Source organism: Tupaia chinensis, unplaced genomic scaffold, assembly GCF_000334495.1.
Source record: "Tupaia chinensis unplaced genomic scaffold, TupChi_1.0 Scaffold149309_1, whole genome shotgun sequence".
NCBI lineage: Eukaryota > Metazoa > Chordata > Mammalia > Scandentia > Tupaiidae > Tupaia > Tupaia belangeri.
Window position 1 is genome coordinate 310,773 of NW_006209153.1, and position 20,034 is coordinate 330,806.

Here is a 20,034-nt window from a genome sequence, read left to right on the forward strand (position 1 = left end):
TTTTCTTTTCTTTTTTTTTTTCTGAAGCATGTGTATGCTCATGAGGAAAAAAGAGAGAAAGAGAAAGAAATCAACCCCCTCGGAGGGGGTTATGACCATGCCTCAATCCTTTCTCCTTCATTCTCCTCTCAGGGCATGTATGCACACATGCCCGGCATGGTTCTCAAGCCATCTGGTCCTGGACTCAAACTGCACGGTTGGCCACATGAGATCCAGCCACCTTAACCTCCACGGCCATCTGCTGGCCCAAGGACTTCAGTTTTAATTTTGAAATTACAGATCAGCTAATTCATGTTTAAGCTTATTTTGAAATGTGCAGAGTTTATGATATACTTCAGAAACTTGATCAGATTTAGTCTATGGGTTGAATTATCTCCTCCATATGAACAAAAAGTGAATTGTAACTTCCCTTCCATAAAAGAAGTACAGCCAGCCACACACCATCCTGTTTGCCCATTTTCAGCCCACGTGGACACTAATGAAGGTTGGAGTTTGTGACCTTTGAAAGCTGGCTGGCGGCTCTTCTTCCAAGTATTTCTGAGCTAACCCCGAATGTCCCCAGCGAGGCGAATGGTTGGTCATTGACCATGGAATCAATCAGTAACAAGTCAGTGTTATCTCTGACTTTAGTGATAGGATTAAATGAATGGATCAGCCTCTGGGTTGGGTTGGGTGTTCTGTGTGCCATCTCGAGTGCTGCTGCTCACGCACTCTTGTGTTGGTGTTAGGAGGAAACGAGCTAAGTCCGTGAGTTGATCAAGGAAGTCGTTGTGAACTCATCTGGAAGTGTGCAGCTCAGGCTGCAGGTCTGTGCTTAGTGCTGTGGTTCACGAACGCTGCGAAAGGAACTTTGCCGATCACCATACATCCGCGTATGAAGGCTCACCAACTACATGACTGCAAGATGGCTCATTCCATTTAGGAAACTGCATGCAAACTAAAAAAACAGTTCTAATATTTAATCCAGATTCCCAAGGATTTCAAAATACTGACCAAATTATTGTACACTTTGATGAGTTTCTTATCATATGAATTAACATGACTTACAGCTTTTTCAAATTTTTTAAAAAAATTAAAAATTTTTTTTATTATGATCATAATCTTGTTTATATTATATTGAATTACATATAACTTTACAGTGTATTACATTTCTTTTTCCAGAAGGAATACCATACATAACAGTCAATACAAAGACATTAAAATCCCCATCATCATCATCCAATAGCTTTTCATTATTTTTTCCAGATTATTATTATTATTTCAATTATTTTTTAAACATTCAATCACTATGTATCATTTTGCTTATAAAAAGACTACCCAACATGAAATATTTCTCAGACCAGTCCAGTTGAGAATACTGTACAAGTCATCAACAGGTAATAAACCATGTCTGTGTCCCACTAATGTCATGCCTCTCTATTTGTTCTCTTGCTATCCTTCTCCACACTCTTCTCTTCTCCTGCCCCATAGCTTTTGCGAATTTTGAATGATGTTTACAATAAAAGTGAAGGAAGAGATATTGTAGACAGCTCTTCAAACCAAGTTTTTCTCCCTAAAGTCCAGAAAGAGATTTTCTGGGTCTCTGGAATTTTAAAAGAAAAAAGGCTACAAGGGCTTAAACTCCAACAGAGTGCTTTCCCAAAAATCCCTACTTGAACTATTTGGGCTTCAGGGCCAAGAAATTTGAATCCAATTGAAGTGAAATGTCATAAGCATCTCAAATAAAATAATATCCCCAGTGATCGTTTATCAAAAAAACCTTGAAGTGTTGTTTGCTTTGTGAGTTACGTGTGATCATAGGTATGCATTGGCGGTCTTCCAGGAGTTGTCTGCAAAACTGGTTTAGAAATACCTCCTCCTCCTCCGCACCCTTCTCAAGCAGCCCTTTTGTGGAAGCGGATGTGGCTCTATCAAGAGAACTGACAGCTGCCGTGGGGGAGGGGTGCCATAAACCAGGTACATGTCACACACTGTCCCTCATCCTTATAAACTTGACCAGAAGAATCAAGAGGGAATTTGGACAACATGATGGAGGTTGTGAGTAAGAAAGGTGAGTGAGAGGGAAAGACAGAATTTGAACCCAGGTCTCCTGGCATCATATTCTTGCCAGGACCCTTCTCAGAATGAGTGTTTTGTTGTTGCTGTTGTTGTTGTTGTTTTTGTTTTTTTGAGAGTTTTTTGCTATAGGGTGCGTGCGCTCGCCAGAAAGACAGAGAGACAGAGAGATAGAAAGTGAGAAGTGACCCCCCCAGGGAGGATGGCCACGCCACAATTGCTTTTCCTCCATTCTCCTCTCGGGACCTTAGGCACGCATGCACACACGCCCGGCATGAGTTTAAGCTACCGAACGAGGACTCGAACCATGGGAACCAACTACATGGGAGTCCAGCAACATAGCCATTAGGCTAACTGCTGGTCCCAGAATGAGTGTGTTGTTGCTGAGGGCAAGGGTGGGAATGGAACGATATCTTCTTATGCCCCTGCGTATGTACCAGGAAAGATTCTGTGCCTTTACCTATATTAACTTGATCATTACCCCTTGTACACACTATGGAGCAGATATTCTATATTCCCTTATTACAGGTGAAGAACCAGAGGTCAGAGATGCTACATGACTTGACCAGATTTGCTGAGCATGTGGCAGAGCTGGGATTTGAACCCAGCCTGTGGTCTTGACCATTATCCCCTGCAGTTTCCTGATGAACTGACTGGAGGGCAGGGCCATTGCACTTTCCTTGACAGTAAGCTTTGCATAGCAAGCTCACTGTTATCAAGAGGGTATGCAGGTCTACAGTGGGTCTTCTGAGTGTGGGGGCCGTGGATGTAGAGATTGTGGAGGGAGGCATTGCCAGTAGCGCTGGGTCTAATGGAGTTTATAATCTTAGGAATCCTTGAAACTTTTTGCTCCGTAAATTCATTTATCCATTCAAAAAGTATTTACTGAGCACTTATATGTAGGCATTATCCAGGTACTAAGGATACATTGTGAACAAAATATTTTTGTTCTCTAAGCTCAAGAACTAGAAGATCTTCCTTCTTCTAGAGCCACATTCAGGTATAACATTCATGTGCAAGAGTTTGTCCTCTCAGAGAATACTCCCAGTGTCCAGTACTTACCTAGTGCCTGGGCTTTCACTTCAGACCTCATCAGAAAAACTCCAGCTGCCTCTAAGGATCTAACTGCACCCATCCCAAGTAGAGAAATGTGTGTGGGAGTGACTGGTCCCCAGGCGAGCCCAGTGGGTGAGCTGCCAACACCCAGAGGACCTCCTCTCTAGCATTCTTGCACAGAGCAGCTGGGCCAAGTCCTCTGATATCAGGATTGTAGATGGCATTTCCAGGGGTGGCAGAACTCTACACTTCCTCTCAGTGGCTACTGGAAAGGACCCACCCATTAATGTGGGTCTCATTTGTGTACCTAATGCATATATTTCTGGTTAATAGGCAGCACTGTTGACTTGGGGGCAGGTTCTGGAAATAAAACCACAGCAGCTGGGGGGGGGGGGGAGGTGCTATCTTGACCTAGAATATGAAAACCTGTTAACCGGTTTATTAGGCGGTGCCCAAGAGACAAGAATGGGTAAGAACTTGAAAGTCAGAGCTGGAAGCTGAAGACCCTTAGGCTCCAGGGAAGACCTCATGATGTTAGGAGCCTGGTGATGTTTTTAGGAGAGAGGGTCCAGTGTCTGTGATGAGTCATGACTCCCTAGGGCACTGGGGAGGAAAGGGTTTATTCTCCCAAACCCAAGCCAGAGAGGACCAAGAGAGCCTAAGGCATGGAGGCATGACCTTACAGGACATTGTCTTCTGGTCTTAGGGAAGGCCTGCTCATTATGACTTGTTAACAAATGTTAATCAGCTTTGCTTTCCTTATTTAAAAAAAAAGCCTTTTTATTAAGATTATCCAATAGGTTTATGTTCAACTACATGTTTGTCTTATAAACTTAAATCAAGATACAACATAGAATGAGATTTGAAAAAATATAAATTACTATATGGTTAGTGTTTCATTATCACTGTTTTGCTTTTCTATTCCAAGAAAATCTTATCTTTGACTTAACTACCTGAGGGTCAAATAGGCGGGGTCTCCTGAGATAGTGAGATTTTTTTCCTTTTTAGTTATTTATTTAATTTTATTTATCATTATCATTTTTTTAGTTTGTAGCAGGGCTCATGCACTCATCAGAGAGAGACAGAGAAAGTGAGAAAGCAAGCCACCAGGCCCAGGACTTGACCACGACTGGCCATGTGGGAATTTAGTGTCTTAACCACCATGCCACCTGCTGGCCCAAGACAGCACAGTTTAAAAGCATATCCTAAGGGCCTCATAGCCTAGCAATTAAGGATGCCAGATCCCACATGGCTGTCTGCATGATTTGAATCTTGGCCCTGGTGCTTTCAAAAACAAACACAATGGGTACATGTGTGTGCATGCCCCAAATCCTGAGAGGCTGGAGAAATGGAGGAGAAAGAATTGCAGCATGACTACATCCTATTGGGGGCTGCTTTCTCCCTCTCCCTCACTCTGTCTCTCTCTGGTAAGCACCATCTGGAAAAATAGAAAAAAATTAAAAGCATACTCTAGAACTTTTAATTTTTTGGAAAGTCAGTTCTAATTCATAGATGCCTGAAAGATAGCTGAAATGTGTATGACAATATGCCCTAATTTGAGGTTCTGAGTCCCAGGGTCTCATGCTTGCAGATTTCCAGGACCCATGGGCCTCTGTGGCCTGCAGGACTTTTACATTCTGTTGACCACATTAGCAGCCAGTGCACTCAGGTCTGGCAGGAACTTTGCGCTCTTGTTCTGCTCCTACTTCTGGGGAGCGGGGGAGTGCCGCTTTATTTCCCTCCTCACATCCTCAGGCTGTGACATTTCTCCTTTGAGGCCCAGGAGGGAGAAGAAGGACAAAAGCTCACAATGCGTTCTTCACTCTGAGAACTCCCACTTAGGAGAGCTTCCTCTGCAGGTGAAGTCATGGGCTCGCTCAGAGTCGCCTCCCTGGCCCTGCACTCTCAACGCATACCTGCTGTTGAGTCCTTTGTGGGTAGGAGGCCACGGGGAGAGTTATGACATGCTCAGAGCAGCCAGTTTCTTCACCAGCTCAGCTCGTTTCTCTCTGCATTGACTGCAAGGCACAGCTGGCCCTGTGGGAGGCTTCACTGAACAGGGTTGTGCCAGGGTTTCCCCATATCCCTGCAGCCTCATTTGCTGCCTTATGGTGGCCCCAGGGAGCCGCAGATTGGGAGCAGATCTGAGAAGGAGCCAGGAGGTGTGTGCAAGGCCCTGTTTGTGTCCCTTTGAGTGCAATTGTGCCCTCCCTTCCTATTCTCAGTCCCTGTCTGGAACTCCCCCACTCAGTGCTCTTCTGGAGTCTGCCTAGAACTTGTTTGGGGAACGCTGTCCATTCATTCTCTAAGTCTGGACTCAAAGGGTGAGACAGAGGTCTGGGCTGTTTTGCCAGAAGCTGAAGCCCACTCCTGCTTTTGGTTCTGAAGGCGGGTTACACTGTTAGGATCAGGAGGTGTTAAAAAAGCTTACTGCTTTCAGCAGGTGCACAGTTAGGCTTGGGCCACATGAAGTCCATTCATAAAGTGCAACCAAACAACCCAGTCCCATTACCAAGGCAGCAAATCAAGTATGTATCTGAAACAAGATCTCTGACCTCTGCTCAGTGGGTCAAGCAGAGGCCTGGGCTGTCTTGACAGGCACTGAAACCCACCCCTGCTATTATTGCTCTGTGCTCTGCATGGGCATCAGTGTATGCAGAGGAGGTTCTTGTCAATCCATCCTCTGGACCTTTGAAAAGGATGACCAATCTACATGCATAATTTATTGTTTCTAAGTGGTTTCTGCAAACTTACAGAGAAAATAGACCCTATGAGCTCTTCAGCTGACTAGTTTCTCAAGGATATTTTTGAGGGCTTTGATCTAAGTCACAAAGCCTTTGCTGCTACCGGCTTTTCATTGACCTATGGCAACATGTCACCATGGAGACATCTTGCAACCCTTTTTTGGATCCTCCCAAGATGTGTCACAAGAAGTTCAGTGGAGTTTGTCTAGTTCTCCTCCTCGTTGTTGCTGTGCCTCTCTGAGCAGAATAATGCAGACAGTGTGAGTAACACAGGGGACGGCTTACCTCATATGCCAAGATGCAACTCAAAGAATGCCCAAAGATATGATGGGAATCTGGACATCAATGCTATTAACATGGCAGCACTAGGGGCTGGAAGGAGGCATAGTGGGAGTGCAGGACACTGCAAGGTTGACCCATGCGGGAAAGTTCTAGGTTCATCCTTGGAGACCTCCCTGAGTACAGCAGCCATGGGTGTGCCCATGGTCCAAGGCTTCTTGGGGGCTGCGGATAGATCATGGCATTGGGATCCTATCGGAGTGCTCTCTCTCTCTCTCTCTCTCTCTCTCTCTGTGTCTGTCTTTCTAGCTCATGGGGGAAATAAATAGATAAACTTAGAAAAAATTTATACATGGCAGCATTATTGGCTGTCAGTCTTGGGATACATTCTCCCGAACCCTGTTTCTATCTTCGAATCACTTTTCCTGTGCTCTCTTGCAGGCTTTCTTAATGCTGGGGCTCTTGTTACTATGTGATGTCCTAGAAGAGCCACAAAGTGCATGAGTTTTGTGTTTGAGGGGTCCAGAATAATATCTCTATATATGCTTTATATGCTTCAAAAACTGGAGGTTAGGGCTGGCTCCATAGTGCAGCACTTAAGCCCTGTGTATGAATTCCACATGGCCAAATATAGTTCAAATCCTAGCCCTGGTCGCTTGAAAAACAGGCCAGTCATGTGTACATGCCCCAAATCCTGATAGGATGGAGAAATGGAGAAAAAAGATTGTGTGTAGCATACCTCATTGAGGGGGGGATTTCTCGCCTTCTGTCTCTCTGTCTCTCTGTCTAGTGCACATGCCCTAAAGCAAAAATCTCTCTTAAAAAGTTACTTAGATGTATGTGTACAGCGTATCCATCTCCTTCTGCTTGGAAATATGTAAAAAGCAAACTGAACGTTTTCTTTGGCTAGATAACTAACATGGAGCGCTCCTTTGGCGTCCTTGCAGGCCAGCTTATTTTCATACTCTCTCTTAGGAGAATCATGCAAAATACCATTGAGCTCAAATGTCCCTTTTGCAGCAAGACTTTCCTTGGCAACCTGCTCTGCCACACGTCCCTCTCTGTCATCTTGGCTGTGAGCGCCTGTCACTATGTGACATTATATATTTTTAACAGTTCATTTTATTTATGAGGGAGAGTGTGAGTGCACGCACATGAGAGGGGGTAAGAGAGCGAGAGAAGCAGCATCCTCAGCAGGGTCTCACGGCATCAGCCACATCCCCAGCCCCCCAGTTCTTTGGGATATTAGACACATACCTGTGCTCCAGATCAGGCTCCCTGGGACGTGCTCAGCCACGTGGCTCCAGTGTTGCAGGTCAGTCCCTGCTGACGGCCACCAGGCTGTGCTGACGTTCTCCTGTCCGTCCCAGCACACTGACCCGTTTCTCACTCCTCGTTTGTCTCCCCTCACAAGAATGTAATCTCCCCAAGGATAGGAATCTCATCTGTCTTGGTCAGCACCGTGTCTTCAGCACCTAGAACAGTACCCCATGCACAATGGGTCCCCAGTAAATATTTGTGGAATAAACGAACACTCAAACAGGGCCTCTAGGGAACTTCTGTGTGAAAGGGACCCAGTCTGAGTGTCACTGGGGGAAGAACCTGGGCCCAGGTGAGAATCAGGCTGTCTCTTCCTGTGCCTGTCTAGAGTGCCTCATCCAGCTGCCCTCAGCTCCTCTGTCCTGGTGTCCCAGCCTCCCTGGGGTGGTCCCCATTGGCCTGCACCTATTAGGGGCCAAAGGCCATGCCAAGCCCTTGTGTACATGCAGCCCCACAAGGTGGAGATCAGCACCCTCTTTGGGTACATACAAAAGTGGAGGGAGGATCCGAGATGGCAAGGGATGTGCGGAGCTGAGGTCTGAACCAGGTCTCCGTTCAAACCCATGTTCCAGGCCCCTCAGAACTATTTGCCCTCCTGAATGTGATTCTAATGGAAACCTCTGGCTGGGAAGGCTTGGGAACACTCCTGCTGGTGGGGCCGGTGTGAGAGATGTATTTGGGTTAGTGGGCCCTGCCAAGCCCCCTTGGCCTACCCAGCATATGGCTGCCTTCTTCTTCCTCAGCATTAGCCTTTAGAAATAAAGACCAAAATGCTAGAGACATGGACTACAGCTGCAAGTCTGTCAGATCTTTCACTCACAACGGAGGAGTGACAAGGAGAAGAGGCCAGGAGGAGATGCTGTTTTCCAGGCCAAAGAGGAATGAAGCTAAGAGTAGCCCACAATGGCTGATGGGCTTATGGAACAAGTGTGGCTTCCTCCCAGAGACGGTCAGGCCAGGCCAAGCCAGGCATCTGGGTCTGGATGGTTTCTAGTGTTGGGTCGGTTTGGACCAACCAGACACAACAAGTTATATTTTGAGCAAATGAGCTTTTGGAAGTTGAAGCAGCTACAGTCTCTGAAATAGTGACCATCAGTTGCAGGCAGGTGCTCACAGCACTCTTGGCCATGGGTGACATTATCCCTTAACACCTACATCCAGCTGCTTGGTGGGATTGCCAAGGCTCGTTCTCATTCTCATCCCACACTCCGTCTCTTATCCTGAACCATATGCCTTCTTCCTATAAAGCACATCCCTCCTCTCTGGCTTCCTAGTCAACCCCAGGCTGTGATAACCTGTCTCTGCCTCCTTCTCATAAGCAGGCTGATTTCAGACAAGTCACTTGGATGCTTGAATTCCCGCAATTAATTGACTTGCAGGTAGCTTAAAAGTAAAATTTGGGACCAGCAGATGGCGTAATAGTTACGTTGCCGGACTCCCATATATTCGACTGTAGTTCGAGTCCTGGACCTGGCAGTTTGAAACTCATGCTGGATGTGTGTGTGTGTGTGTGTGTGTGTGTGTGTGTGTACGTGTGTGCCCAATATCCCATGAGGAGAGTGGAGGAGAAGGGATTGCAGCGTGACCATTTCCTCGTGGGGTGATTTCTTGCTTTCTGCCTCTCTGTCTCTTTGGCGAGCACACGTGTCCTGTAGCAAAAAAATCTCTCTTAAAAAAGTACAAACTCTGCCCCCTGCTGCTTCCATCCCATAGGACCTCTGTAGGGCAGAGGGGAGTCCCTGACAGAGCTGGGCCAGGAAATTGGACGGGGCCTCTGCCCTGTTCTCAACCTCTGCAGTTTGAAGAAGCCCACGGGTATCTTGGGATCTGAGCTTCCTTCTCTATAAAATGAGGCAGTGGCACCAGGTGATGTTTCTTTTAATATATTTTCAGTTATAGAATTATAGATCCCTTGCTTGATGTAGCTCTCTCTAGCCTCGGCTTCTTTTTCTCAACCATGCATTTGGAGGCAATATTTGGTAAGCAAAAAACAAAAACACTCAAAAATATTTACTGAGTGAATGAAAAAGAGGCATCTTTGACAGGGCCTCCACACGGCCCTCTTCCCCCAGCTATGTAGCCAGCCAGAGTCACAGACACACCTGTGGGCATGGGCAGTGTGTTGAGGCCGACCTGGGACACAAACTTGGAATCTTCCCACATGGCCTTCAGCATCACACAGCAGTGTCCCTGCCTCCTGCACCACTGGGGTTGGGCCAGAACAAAAGCTTATAATGCATAAAGCACAGATGTACATAAATAACCAACAGATATACACTGTATCTGTGGTATGAAAAGTAAAATTTCAGGGGCCGGCAGGTGGCATGGTGGTTAAGGCCGCTGGACTCCCACATGGCTGACCGTAGTTCAAGTCCTGGACCTGGCCGCTTGCTTTCTCACTTTCCATCTTTCTCTCTCTCTCTCCCCCTATCTGGTTAAATTAAAATAAATAAAGTTAAATAAAATAATTTTCTAAAAAAGTAAAATTTTGTATGGGAGTGTAGCTGGACAAAAATATTTACAAAGGCTCTTTAGGGGGACCAAAATTTACAAAATGTTGAGAAATGCTGATTTGACACAAAGGTTTGCTGGGTACCATGACAGGTTCTTCCTGAAAGGTGAACGCCAGCATTTTCTCCTCTCTGGGAGCTGACCCAGAGTGACAATGACCCTTTCTATTTTGTTTCTCCCAAAATACAATCTTAAGTCCTTTCTTCTTAATCTTGCTGAAAGGTCACCTTCCATGGGTTTGTAGATGTGTATGCATATTCTAGTGATCATGGCTTATGTTTTCGTGGTTCTTCTTCCCTCCAGCTACGGCATCGCTGGCTCTACCAATGTGACTGGTGACCAAGTGAAGAAGCTGGATGTCCTCTCCAATGACCTGGTGATAAACATGTTAAAGTCCTCATTTGCCACCTGCGTTCTTGTGTCTGAAGAAGATAAACATGCCATAATAGTAGAACCGGAGAAAAGGGTGGGTCTGCCCTTCCACACTGGAGGGTTTTAATGCAACAATTTTTCTTTCTAGCTTCGTGAATGACTACTTGGTTAGCCAAGCTGGATGCCTGGGAGTTGCCCTAGCTCCCTCCTATCATCTTTTCACAGATGTCACCTCACTATCGTATCTCAGATCTGACCTTCCCCCACCACCATTGGCACTACCACTAGAGTTCATGCTATTGTCATCTCTACCATAGACTCCCATGGACTTGTCTCCAACCTAACACTTTGTTGCCATGTTCAAGGCTCTTTGTCATCTGGCTTCTTCTGGCTCATTTGCTGCAGCTCCGTCCACTGAAATCCCCATCTTTAAACCCTGCTACCAACCTAAATGCTCAAAATTTGTATCACTGATTAGTCCATTGAAATATCTATTGGTCTGGAAGAAAACAAATTATTTTCTTCTCTGTATTCCAGCATCTGACACAATGCCTGTTACATTGTCTGGGCTTAATAGCCAAGGATTCTCAAAACAGACTATCAAATGAACATATTTCTAGCTGTTATTAAAATAACAACTGTAATAAAAAAAAACCTTAAAGATTATAAGTGCAGTTACAAGAATTTGCTGTCATTCCTTGTTTGAAATGAATGGGAACATGAAGTAGAATTAGAAAAGAAAATCATCACAAAGTAAAGAGGTTGCTTGTCTTGACCTTATTAAGAGCTAGAACCACATATCTGATTAGCTTGTTTTACAACATTCCTAATAGCAAAAACAAGCCAGATTCAAAGTTCACACTTTTTCCTTCTTGGCTCTTTAAGGTCTCTGGTAGTTTTAGGTGAATGGGTTGAATTGTTCAAGATCACCCCAAATTTTTCTGACTACAGTATGCCTTCATGGCAGGCACGTTCCCATTTTCCAGCTTACAGTTTCTCCTGTGTCAGTGAGGATGATTTGTTAAGAGCAGAAGGTCATGGAATCATTTTTATCTTGTGGAAAATAGAGAATACCAAAAAAACTACATCTTAAAGTGGCTAATTAGGAGATAGAAAATTCCCAGTGGTGTACTGACTCTCAAAACAGAACAGAACAAAACGAACCCCCCCCCCCAAAAAAAAAAAAAAAAAAAAAACAACTCAACCAACCAACCAAACCAATAAAAAAACCCCTTTGATTTGCAGGGCTTACCAATTTCTATGGTGTAAATACTCTCCCATACTTGATTTTAATCTATCAATATGACAACACTGCTGAAAGCTGGGCTGAATTGTGCATGATCAGCCTGTGAGAGCTGATACCAGCCAGTGCCAGGAGATCACGGGAATCCTGTTCCCAGAATGATGTCTGGTGGTCCTCCTACAACAGAGGGATATTTCCTTTACAAATTACGTTAGGAATATTGTTGAGAATTCTGTGTGCCACATCCTCAAGTAGTGTCTATAAGACCCACATAAGATCTTAATGATAGGGAAGTCTTTGCTTCACCTAAGAAAGTATTTCTTTTTTTCTCCGGCTGCCAGGAAACTCAACAAAATTATGACTGGACCATATCTATGATGCAGGAAATTATGATTTATTTGTATTCCATGATCTTCATCTACACCACATTTCTTTGCTTAATGAATTTTTAGTGCACATATATCTGTACATATTTTTATCCTTTTAAAAATTCTGTATGCTACTTTATCTCTTCTTTGACAAGGTATAAATAGATTAGACCTGTGTTTCTAAAACTTTCCTCTAGATTATTCTCTTTACCCCCATATTATATATTTTCCATCTTGTTGCAATGTATACAAAGTGTACTTAGTGTTTACTCTCTCTCGTTATAATATTTTAAAGTTGTCTTTTCTTTTTTTCTTTGCTCAGGGAAAATATGTGGTCTGTTTTGATCCCCTGGATGGATCTTCTAATATTGATTGCCTTGCATCCATTGGAACTATTTTCGGCATCTATAGAAAGGTAAAATATGATACAGTAAGCATGTGGCTTTGGGTCAAGAGAAAAGTTAAAGTTGAGCGTCTAGTCCTTTCACTGTGGTGAAGCAGCCAGAATGATGAGGGATCTTCAAAAATGTCATGGAAAATACATATTATGTATTTTAATTTTTTTCACCTGCTAAAAGAAAAATAAATCAGCGTATTTAATAGAGTTTTAACAGAGCAAATCTTAACACGATTTAAATTGGACAGTTGTCCCCAGACTTCTGAACAATCAGCAGCCCCGTGGTCAACTTGGCCTTTTAAGTCAACAGAGCAGGAAAGTGAGGTGCGTAGTAAAAGGAAAGTGTTGTACACAGAACGTAAGTGAGGGGGTGAGGTAGAGAAATCATTGGTTACATTTTGAATTTTGTCTATTAACACAATTTAAAAGGTGGAATACCTGTGACTGACTGAAGCCTAGCTGCTGTGATTGGCTCTAACGTAGGAACCAGCTCAGAAAAACAGCCTAACCTGTATGATTTTGGCTCATCTATAGGAATTAAAATGTGGGAATACAGCAGCTGTTTGAGGCCAAAATAGTTTAATTTAACAATTTCCCCCCTTTTGGTCAGCCTCTGAAATATTTGAGTGATTGATCAAAACTTAGGGCATTTGTGCTACTCTCTGTTACCATCATAAATGACGTGTTTTGTTTCATTTGTTTTTTAGCATAGAAATTAGAAGGTTTTTTTGGCTTCTAGCATGAAATTTACAGGCCACGATATTATACAAGTTGGATCTGATGTCATACAGGTCAACAGGTCTTTTTTTGAGTTTTTATGGATCTGATTGAAATAAGACTATTTAGAGGGATGGCTGCGTGTGAAGCATTTAAGGCTTGAGGGGCTAGGGCACACCAGGAGGACTAATGTGACGACTGAGGCGTACCCCTTAACAGGAGTTTTATGAAACACGCTGAAATGAATTTAAACAGGTTAAGGTTTAGGCTAAATAGTTAATTTAACAGTATTGAGCTTAGTTGTCTAGAGTGTGATGATAATTGAGGACTATAGATTTTTGTAAAATGTCCTGATTAGAAAGGTATTTATCTTTGTTGTTATATAGTTAATTTAACAGTATTTGAGCTTAGTTGTCTAGAGTGTGACGATAATTGAGGACTATAGATTTTTGTAACATGACCTGATTAGAAAGGTATTTATCTTTGTTGTTAGTCTGGCGATATAAGTTATAACAACTTAGAGGCCTATTGGGAGAAATATAAAGATTAAAAAAACCTTGAAAAGCACAAGCTTGTCATTCACCATTTAGGATAAATATAAACTGGCTCTTTCTTGTACCTGTAAACACATTATTTGTTTTTTAGTTTTGAGAGACTTTTTTAGTATATTTGATGGCTGAGTCCAAGGAAGCAGCAGTATCAGTCACTTCTTTAATTAAACTTTTTTGGTATTAAAGTCAGGAGACAGGTAGGTACAGTTGCAACTGAGCCTCTGATTCTTCTTCTTAGCGGAAGAAGGGCATTAGTTCAGGTGAATTCTATTCCAGGATACACAGGTCACCATTGAAGTAGACAGACCGCATATTTACACTTTATTTCTAAAGGTGGCTTACTGTCCATAATTCCTTTCATAGGAAAAGTGGAACCACCATGGAGAATTCATGTCTGGTCATCGGGATGTATTTGGCTTGCCCCTTGGGTAAGGGGTAGATTCGCAACAAAGACAATTTGAGTCCTGTAATTCTGATTTTCATACCAAAAACACAGGCCAACAGTTCTCCTGTTTTCCAAGACATGAACCACCATGGAGAATTCATGTCTGGTCATCGGGATGTATTTGGCTTGCCCCTTGGGTAAGGGGGAGATTTGCAACAAAAACAATTTGAGTCCTACAATTCTGATTTTCATACCAAAAACACAAAGGCCAACAGTTCTCCTGTTTTCCAAGACATGCCTTGAAACAGCATTTCTGTTACAGATACAGACAGATATTTTCCCTGCTGAGTGTCAGATCTGTAGGACAGTAGAGAGGGTTATAGCTAACATCTGTCATGTGGAGAAAGACCTCTGGTTAATGATGTAACCAAAATTAAAGCAACACTGATGTTTGCCCGCCCTGTTCTTCACCTTGTCTGCCCCAATAAACTCATTTAAGAAAAAAACGCCCTTAGAAGATTGAGAGACATTGGCTGTCAACTAAAGAAACAAAACAAAACGAAGCAAATCAATCTAATTTGCAACAGCAGCTTGAATTACATGCACTACAACAGCTCAATGATTTGTATCTACTCTTTTTTAGTAAACTGAAATTACTTTTTTTTTTTTTTTTGTAAAGAGAAGAGATAGAGAGAGAGACGCCCCTAAATGGGGCATCTTGTTGTAATCCAACCCCAGCTTCAGGCAACCAGGTTCATGGGTTCACACACAGGGAGGCCTTGGGATGTGAACCTGGAACCTTCTCATGTGTCTTCAGCTTCGTGGAGTGGTGTGTTGCTGCTGTCCTACCTCAGCTGGCCTGGAGTGATTCTCTTAAAGGGTTGAGAGAGATGATGAGTGTGACACATTCTGAGACATTTCAGTTTTCAAAAGTCTTAATGATTATTTGAAATCATTTGAGAGTGTATGTGGCATAAACATCGACGTGTCCCATGCTTCCAAACAGACTTTTCCTGCTTTTTGCAGAGATGGTTTTTGGCTAGAGTGTGATTTTTCTGGTGCATGTGTATTAGTAACTGGAGCCTCAAAACAGTGACCAGGGTTTGCCCTGTGATGCTTGGAAACAGACTCAACAGGGACATCAGTGGGATGTGGCCCTGTTTTATGCAGCTCTTGTTGCAGTATCTTCTGATGAGTTGCCCCATTCCTGGCCTGACAGCCACAAGGGATAGATTTTCCTGATGTGTTAGGCAACCACACAGAGTGTTTGTCTACATTTGAGTTAAAATCTACCTCGTGATTGCTCATTGGACACTTTAGAGCATCAGAAAATAAGATTCTTTTACATGTGTAGAAATAGCTTTCCTTCCCTCCCAACCCCCTCTTTTTTTCTTTTTTTCTTTTGTAGTCTTTGTATGAGATAGTTTTGGGGCTTCTCTCTAGCTGGGACATCCTTTCCTGGACACACTCTAATCTGCAATGGCCTTTAAAAATATCCAACCCCATTACTAGAAGCAGAGTGTCAAAGGGAGGGTTGCCCTGCTGGGGAAGACCTCTAGTAACATGGCAGTGCCCGCCCGCGCCCCCCCCCCCCCCCCACCTTACCCACTTAAGTTTGACTTTCTCTTCCAAGACCTCAAGTCAACAGAATCCACGGACTCTTCCCCTATCCTTTTTATGGGGTGCAATCAAACAGAAACCACTACCTACAGCAGGTGGTAGCCTCAGATTAGTAGAGAATGGTGAGGGCCAGGCACTTTCTAATTTTCCAAGTGCTTGATGCCTGTAGATCCCTGGGGCTCTGTAAGAGAATGGAATGGATTCCTTTGGCAGGAAGGCTTTCATTATTTGGGGTTTGGAGGAAGTTTCATGCATTAGAAAGGCACCTCTCCCATACTCACACCCCTATGCCTAGAAAACAATTCTTTCAAATCCATGATTCTTTGTTTTTATGGGGTGCAATCAAACAGAAACCACTACCTACAGCAGGTGGTAGCCTCAGATTAGTAGAGAATGGTGAGGGCCAGGCACTTTCTAATTTTCCAAGTGCTTGATGCCTGTAGATCCCTGGGGCTCTGTAAGAGAATGGAATGGATTCCTTTGGCAGGAAGGCTTTCATTATTTGGGGTTTGGAGGAAGTTTCATGCATTAGAAAGGCACCTCTCCCATACTCACACCCCTACACCTAGAAAATAATTCTTTCAAATCCATGATTCTTTGGAACTATTTTCTCTTTCCTTTGAGTGTGTAGGTCATAGACAAGTGTTACTATTTCTTACTCCCTGCGAGGAAGAGAAAGTAGAAGAGCTTTTGGTGACAGTATTTCTGGGAATGTCTGTTTACTTTGGCATCTTGGCCACAGGCCGATGTGGATGGTCTGGGCCAGGTGCATTCCCCGAGGACTTTAGGTACAGAACTGGTTAGTCACACTTTCCTGGAGGTGGGGATAGTTACAGGCCTGAGTCTTTCCACTTTGCCGCTGGCTTCCAAGGAGGCTGGTAGTTGTTTAAATGACCCTCAGACAGGTGGTCCATATTGACAAAGGCCATTCATTTCCTTTCTCCGAAGTTGTGCCTTGGCAAAATTTGGAGTAAGGGAAAACAACTCGGATTTCCGATCCAATGTTTAGTCTGTGTTTAGCTGCATGTGTTATCTGGTGAACACAAAACAAGCTAGTGAGATATTGCAATCCGACTCAACCAATTAACCAATTGGCCACCCAGATGAAAACCACGGGGAGCAGGGGTGGGGAGGGCAAGGAGAGAAATGGCCTTTGTGAGTACTCCTTCTACGTGAGTGGTTCTTAGGTTTTAGTGCAGGAGTCACCTATGGGGCTTGGCAGAATGCAGGTTCCCAGGACCCACCATAGACAGTTGGACATAGCACAGCTAAGATGCAACCCCAGAAAATGTGTTTTCAGTAAGTATCCCAGGTAATTCTGATGAGGATGTTCCAGGGTTCATGCTTTTGAAAGTTATAGAACAAGTTACCTGGAAAGTTTCTGGCTGGGATGTTTCTCCCTCCCTGGCACACAGTCGAGACGCTCTCATCGTCAGCTGCGAGACGCTCTCATCGTCAGCTGCTGGAATTTTTGATTAGGGATGGAATAAATGAAACGGGGGAAACTGCCTATTTTCATTTCTGCTTAAAATCAAGTAGTGAGTATTCAAGCTGAAGGATTTGTGTGAGTGCTGTTTCAAGGACTGGAGAAACTGATCAAATGTTGTAATAGAGAAGATAATTATCAGTCATCGATTATTGTTGGGGAGTCATCTGCTTAAGGTGTTTCCTTCTCTAGTATTAGACAAGCTGTGGCCCACACGACCCAATGGGCTGTGTTTTTAAGGACAAAAACACCACAATTTGAAGTACAGGTCATATTCTAGAAGTAGGTATTGTTTTGTTAGATTTTTGTTGTGTGCATGTGTGCCTGTGGATCGGCACTTGGGCCAGCATTGTAGTCTAGTGGTTAGGGAACCCAGCTCCCACGTGGCTGACCATGGTTTAAGTCTTGGTCCTGGTGGCTTGAAAAACACACAGGACACATGTGCATTCATGCCCCAAATCCTGACAGGATGGAAAAATGGAGAAGAGGAGATTACGGCATGAGCATGCTCCATTGTGGGGTTCTTCCTTTTTCCCCATCTCTCTGTCTCTCTGACAAGTGCATGCACTGTCTGGGAGAAAAAAAATTAAAAAAATTGTGTTTCTTATTGTGAGTCATGGTCAAAAAATGGAATTTCTGTCCTGCCCTGACATGACACTGGGGAGATATCTTGTTTCTGTCTTTCTGAGAATTTCTTGGCTTCGTTAGTGAGGTGGACCACACTGCCCAATGAGGTATGTGCTGTAACTGGCAAGAGTTCACAAAATTGATTTCCTCTGCAGACTCACTGCCCTGCAGCCTTGTGTTAATTTGTTTAAATAAAGATGGAGGAGGCAGGTGAAAGACGTTGATGCCCGTAATAATATTAAATTAGTGGGAACTGGCAAGAAGGTCTGTTCCTTTTTGGAAGCGATAGTGGAGAAGGGAGGGAATATCACATTAGAATAATGGGAGGAAGACACTGATTGGAAAGAAGGATCCAGATGCAGGAAATCTGGGGTCTGGTAGGAGGGCTGCTGTGCTAATACAATCAGTCGATTACTGCTTATGGAGGAAAGCCCCTCTGGGAAGACGCCCTATTGCATTAGAAGAGCACCTTGAGGATGCATTCTGTTAATGGCTGAATTGGAAAAAGAACCACAAAACAAAACAAAAACACACTTCGCTTTCTCCCTTGCTCTAGACATCAACTGGTGAACCTTCTGAGAAGGACGCACTGCAGCCAGGCCGGAACCTGGTGGCGGCCGGCTACGCGCTCTATGGCAGTGCCACCATGCTGGTCCTCGCGATGGAGTGTGGTGTCAACTGCTTCATGCTGGATCCGGTGAGAGATCTCGTAGGAGACGGGGTGCTTGGCTAGCAGCTGTGAGTGATGTGTGTCATGTGTGTGGGAGGTGTGGGCGAGAGGAGATGGCGGCCATGGAGGGACAGAGATGGCGGTGTAAGTTGGGAGAGAGGAAGGAGAAGAGGACAATGTGTTCATCATGAAAAGGTTATGGAGGTGAGAAATATTTATTGATTTAATCTATTTTATATATTTAATCGCTGTTCATCACTACAGCTTGTAAAATGAATTTTCCCAGCACAAATACACTGCACCCCAATCCAGGTAAAGATACTACCATGCATGTTACCAGCAACAGACAATTCTCCATTTCTGGGAACTTTAAAATCTCTTACCTCTCCATTTTTCTCCTTGAGAAATGTTAACTGTCAAGAGCACAGAGAGAGTCTTTGTTCCAAGATGAATTCTTGGGAACAGCCATTACTCACGAGACTCCAATGCACACCGAGTCTAGCAGGACGTATAAGGAAGGAACTTGCTGGGAAGGGGAGGCCAGGGTAGTGTGGGGACTGGACTGAGGGGAAGAGGGCCAGCAGTTGTTGCTACCTGGGAATTGGGACCCAGTTTAGGCAAGGCTTCCATAGTTTTAAGAAACACTGGATTTGGCCCAGTTTTGTTGGTGCAAATAAGCCACATGGCCAGCACACGCCCTGACCCATGGTCCTGGTCAACCTGAAACATACCGGGCATGGGCACACCCAAGATCCTGAAGAGCCAGAGGGCTGGGGGAAGGGGGTCATGGTGTGATGAGACCCTACTCAGATGCCTTTCTCCCTCCTCCTTGTGCACACACATGTGTTATTGCCAGGGCCAGCTCAGCTGAACACTGTTTTCTGAGTGGGGAAGGCTGATAGATGTAATAACAAACATACAAAGACACACAGGTAAAGAAAAAAGCAAGGATTGGTGGGCCTAGCTTCTCTGATGGAAAAGTCGTGACCTGGAACCGGCCTCAGGTTTACTGTTTTAAAGGGCAGAAAATGAGGGAACCAGCAGTTAGCGTAATGGCTATGTCGCTGGACTCCCACGTAGTCGACCGCGGTTCGTGTCCCGGACCCGGTGGCTTAGAACTCACGCCGGGCGCGTGTGCGTGCGTGCCCAAGATCCCGAGAGGAGAATGGAGGAGAAGGGATTGTGGCGTGACCATCCCCCCTGGGGGGTGATTTCTCGCTTTCTGTCTCTCTGTCTCTCTCTGTCTGTCTGGTGAGCGCACATGCCCTACAACAGTGAAAATCTCTCAAAAAAAAAGGGCAGAAAATGAGGGAAGAGGAAATGGGATGCAAAGCCAGTTGTTTTTGGATATAAGTTGTCTGAAGATGTGAAAATGACTGGCACCATTTAACTTCTATGATCTTTTTGGGGGACAATCTGACAAACACATGTGACTTCCTTTAGCCTCATAGTGCCACGCAGTATCGGGTATCAACAACAGCAGGAAGATGACTGACAACAACAGGCAGATAGCGCTTTCGTATGTAGGTGCTTCTCAATAGCCATTGCTAGAGCAGCTCATGGAGGCGCATTTCAGCATGCGTCTAAAGGTCACGTTTTCTCAGACTGGCTGCTCTCCACATGCTATCATTGT

General features: G+C 44.3%; 1 protein-coding gene across 1 annotated transcript in view; it reads left to right on the forward strand.

Annotated features, from left to right (window-relative positions):
- The window catches only part of FBP1 (fructose-bisphosphatase 1), a 41,036-nt gene that overhangs the window by 10,666 nt on the left and 10,336 nt on the right, over positions 1-20,034 (forward strand). Inside the window, exons 2-4 of the mRNA XM_014585232.2 lie at positions 10,269-10,431; positions 12,271-12,363; positions 18,288-18,428. Coding sequence (XP_014440718.1) covers positions 10,269-10,431; positions 12,271-12,363; positions 18,288-18,428 — 397 coding nt within the window. The remainder of the gene's footprint in view (positions 1-10,268; positions 10,432-12,270; positions 12,364-18,287; positions 18,429-20,034) is intronic.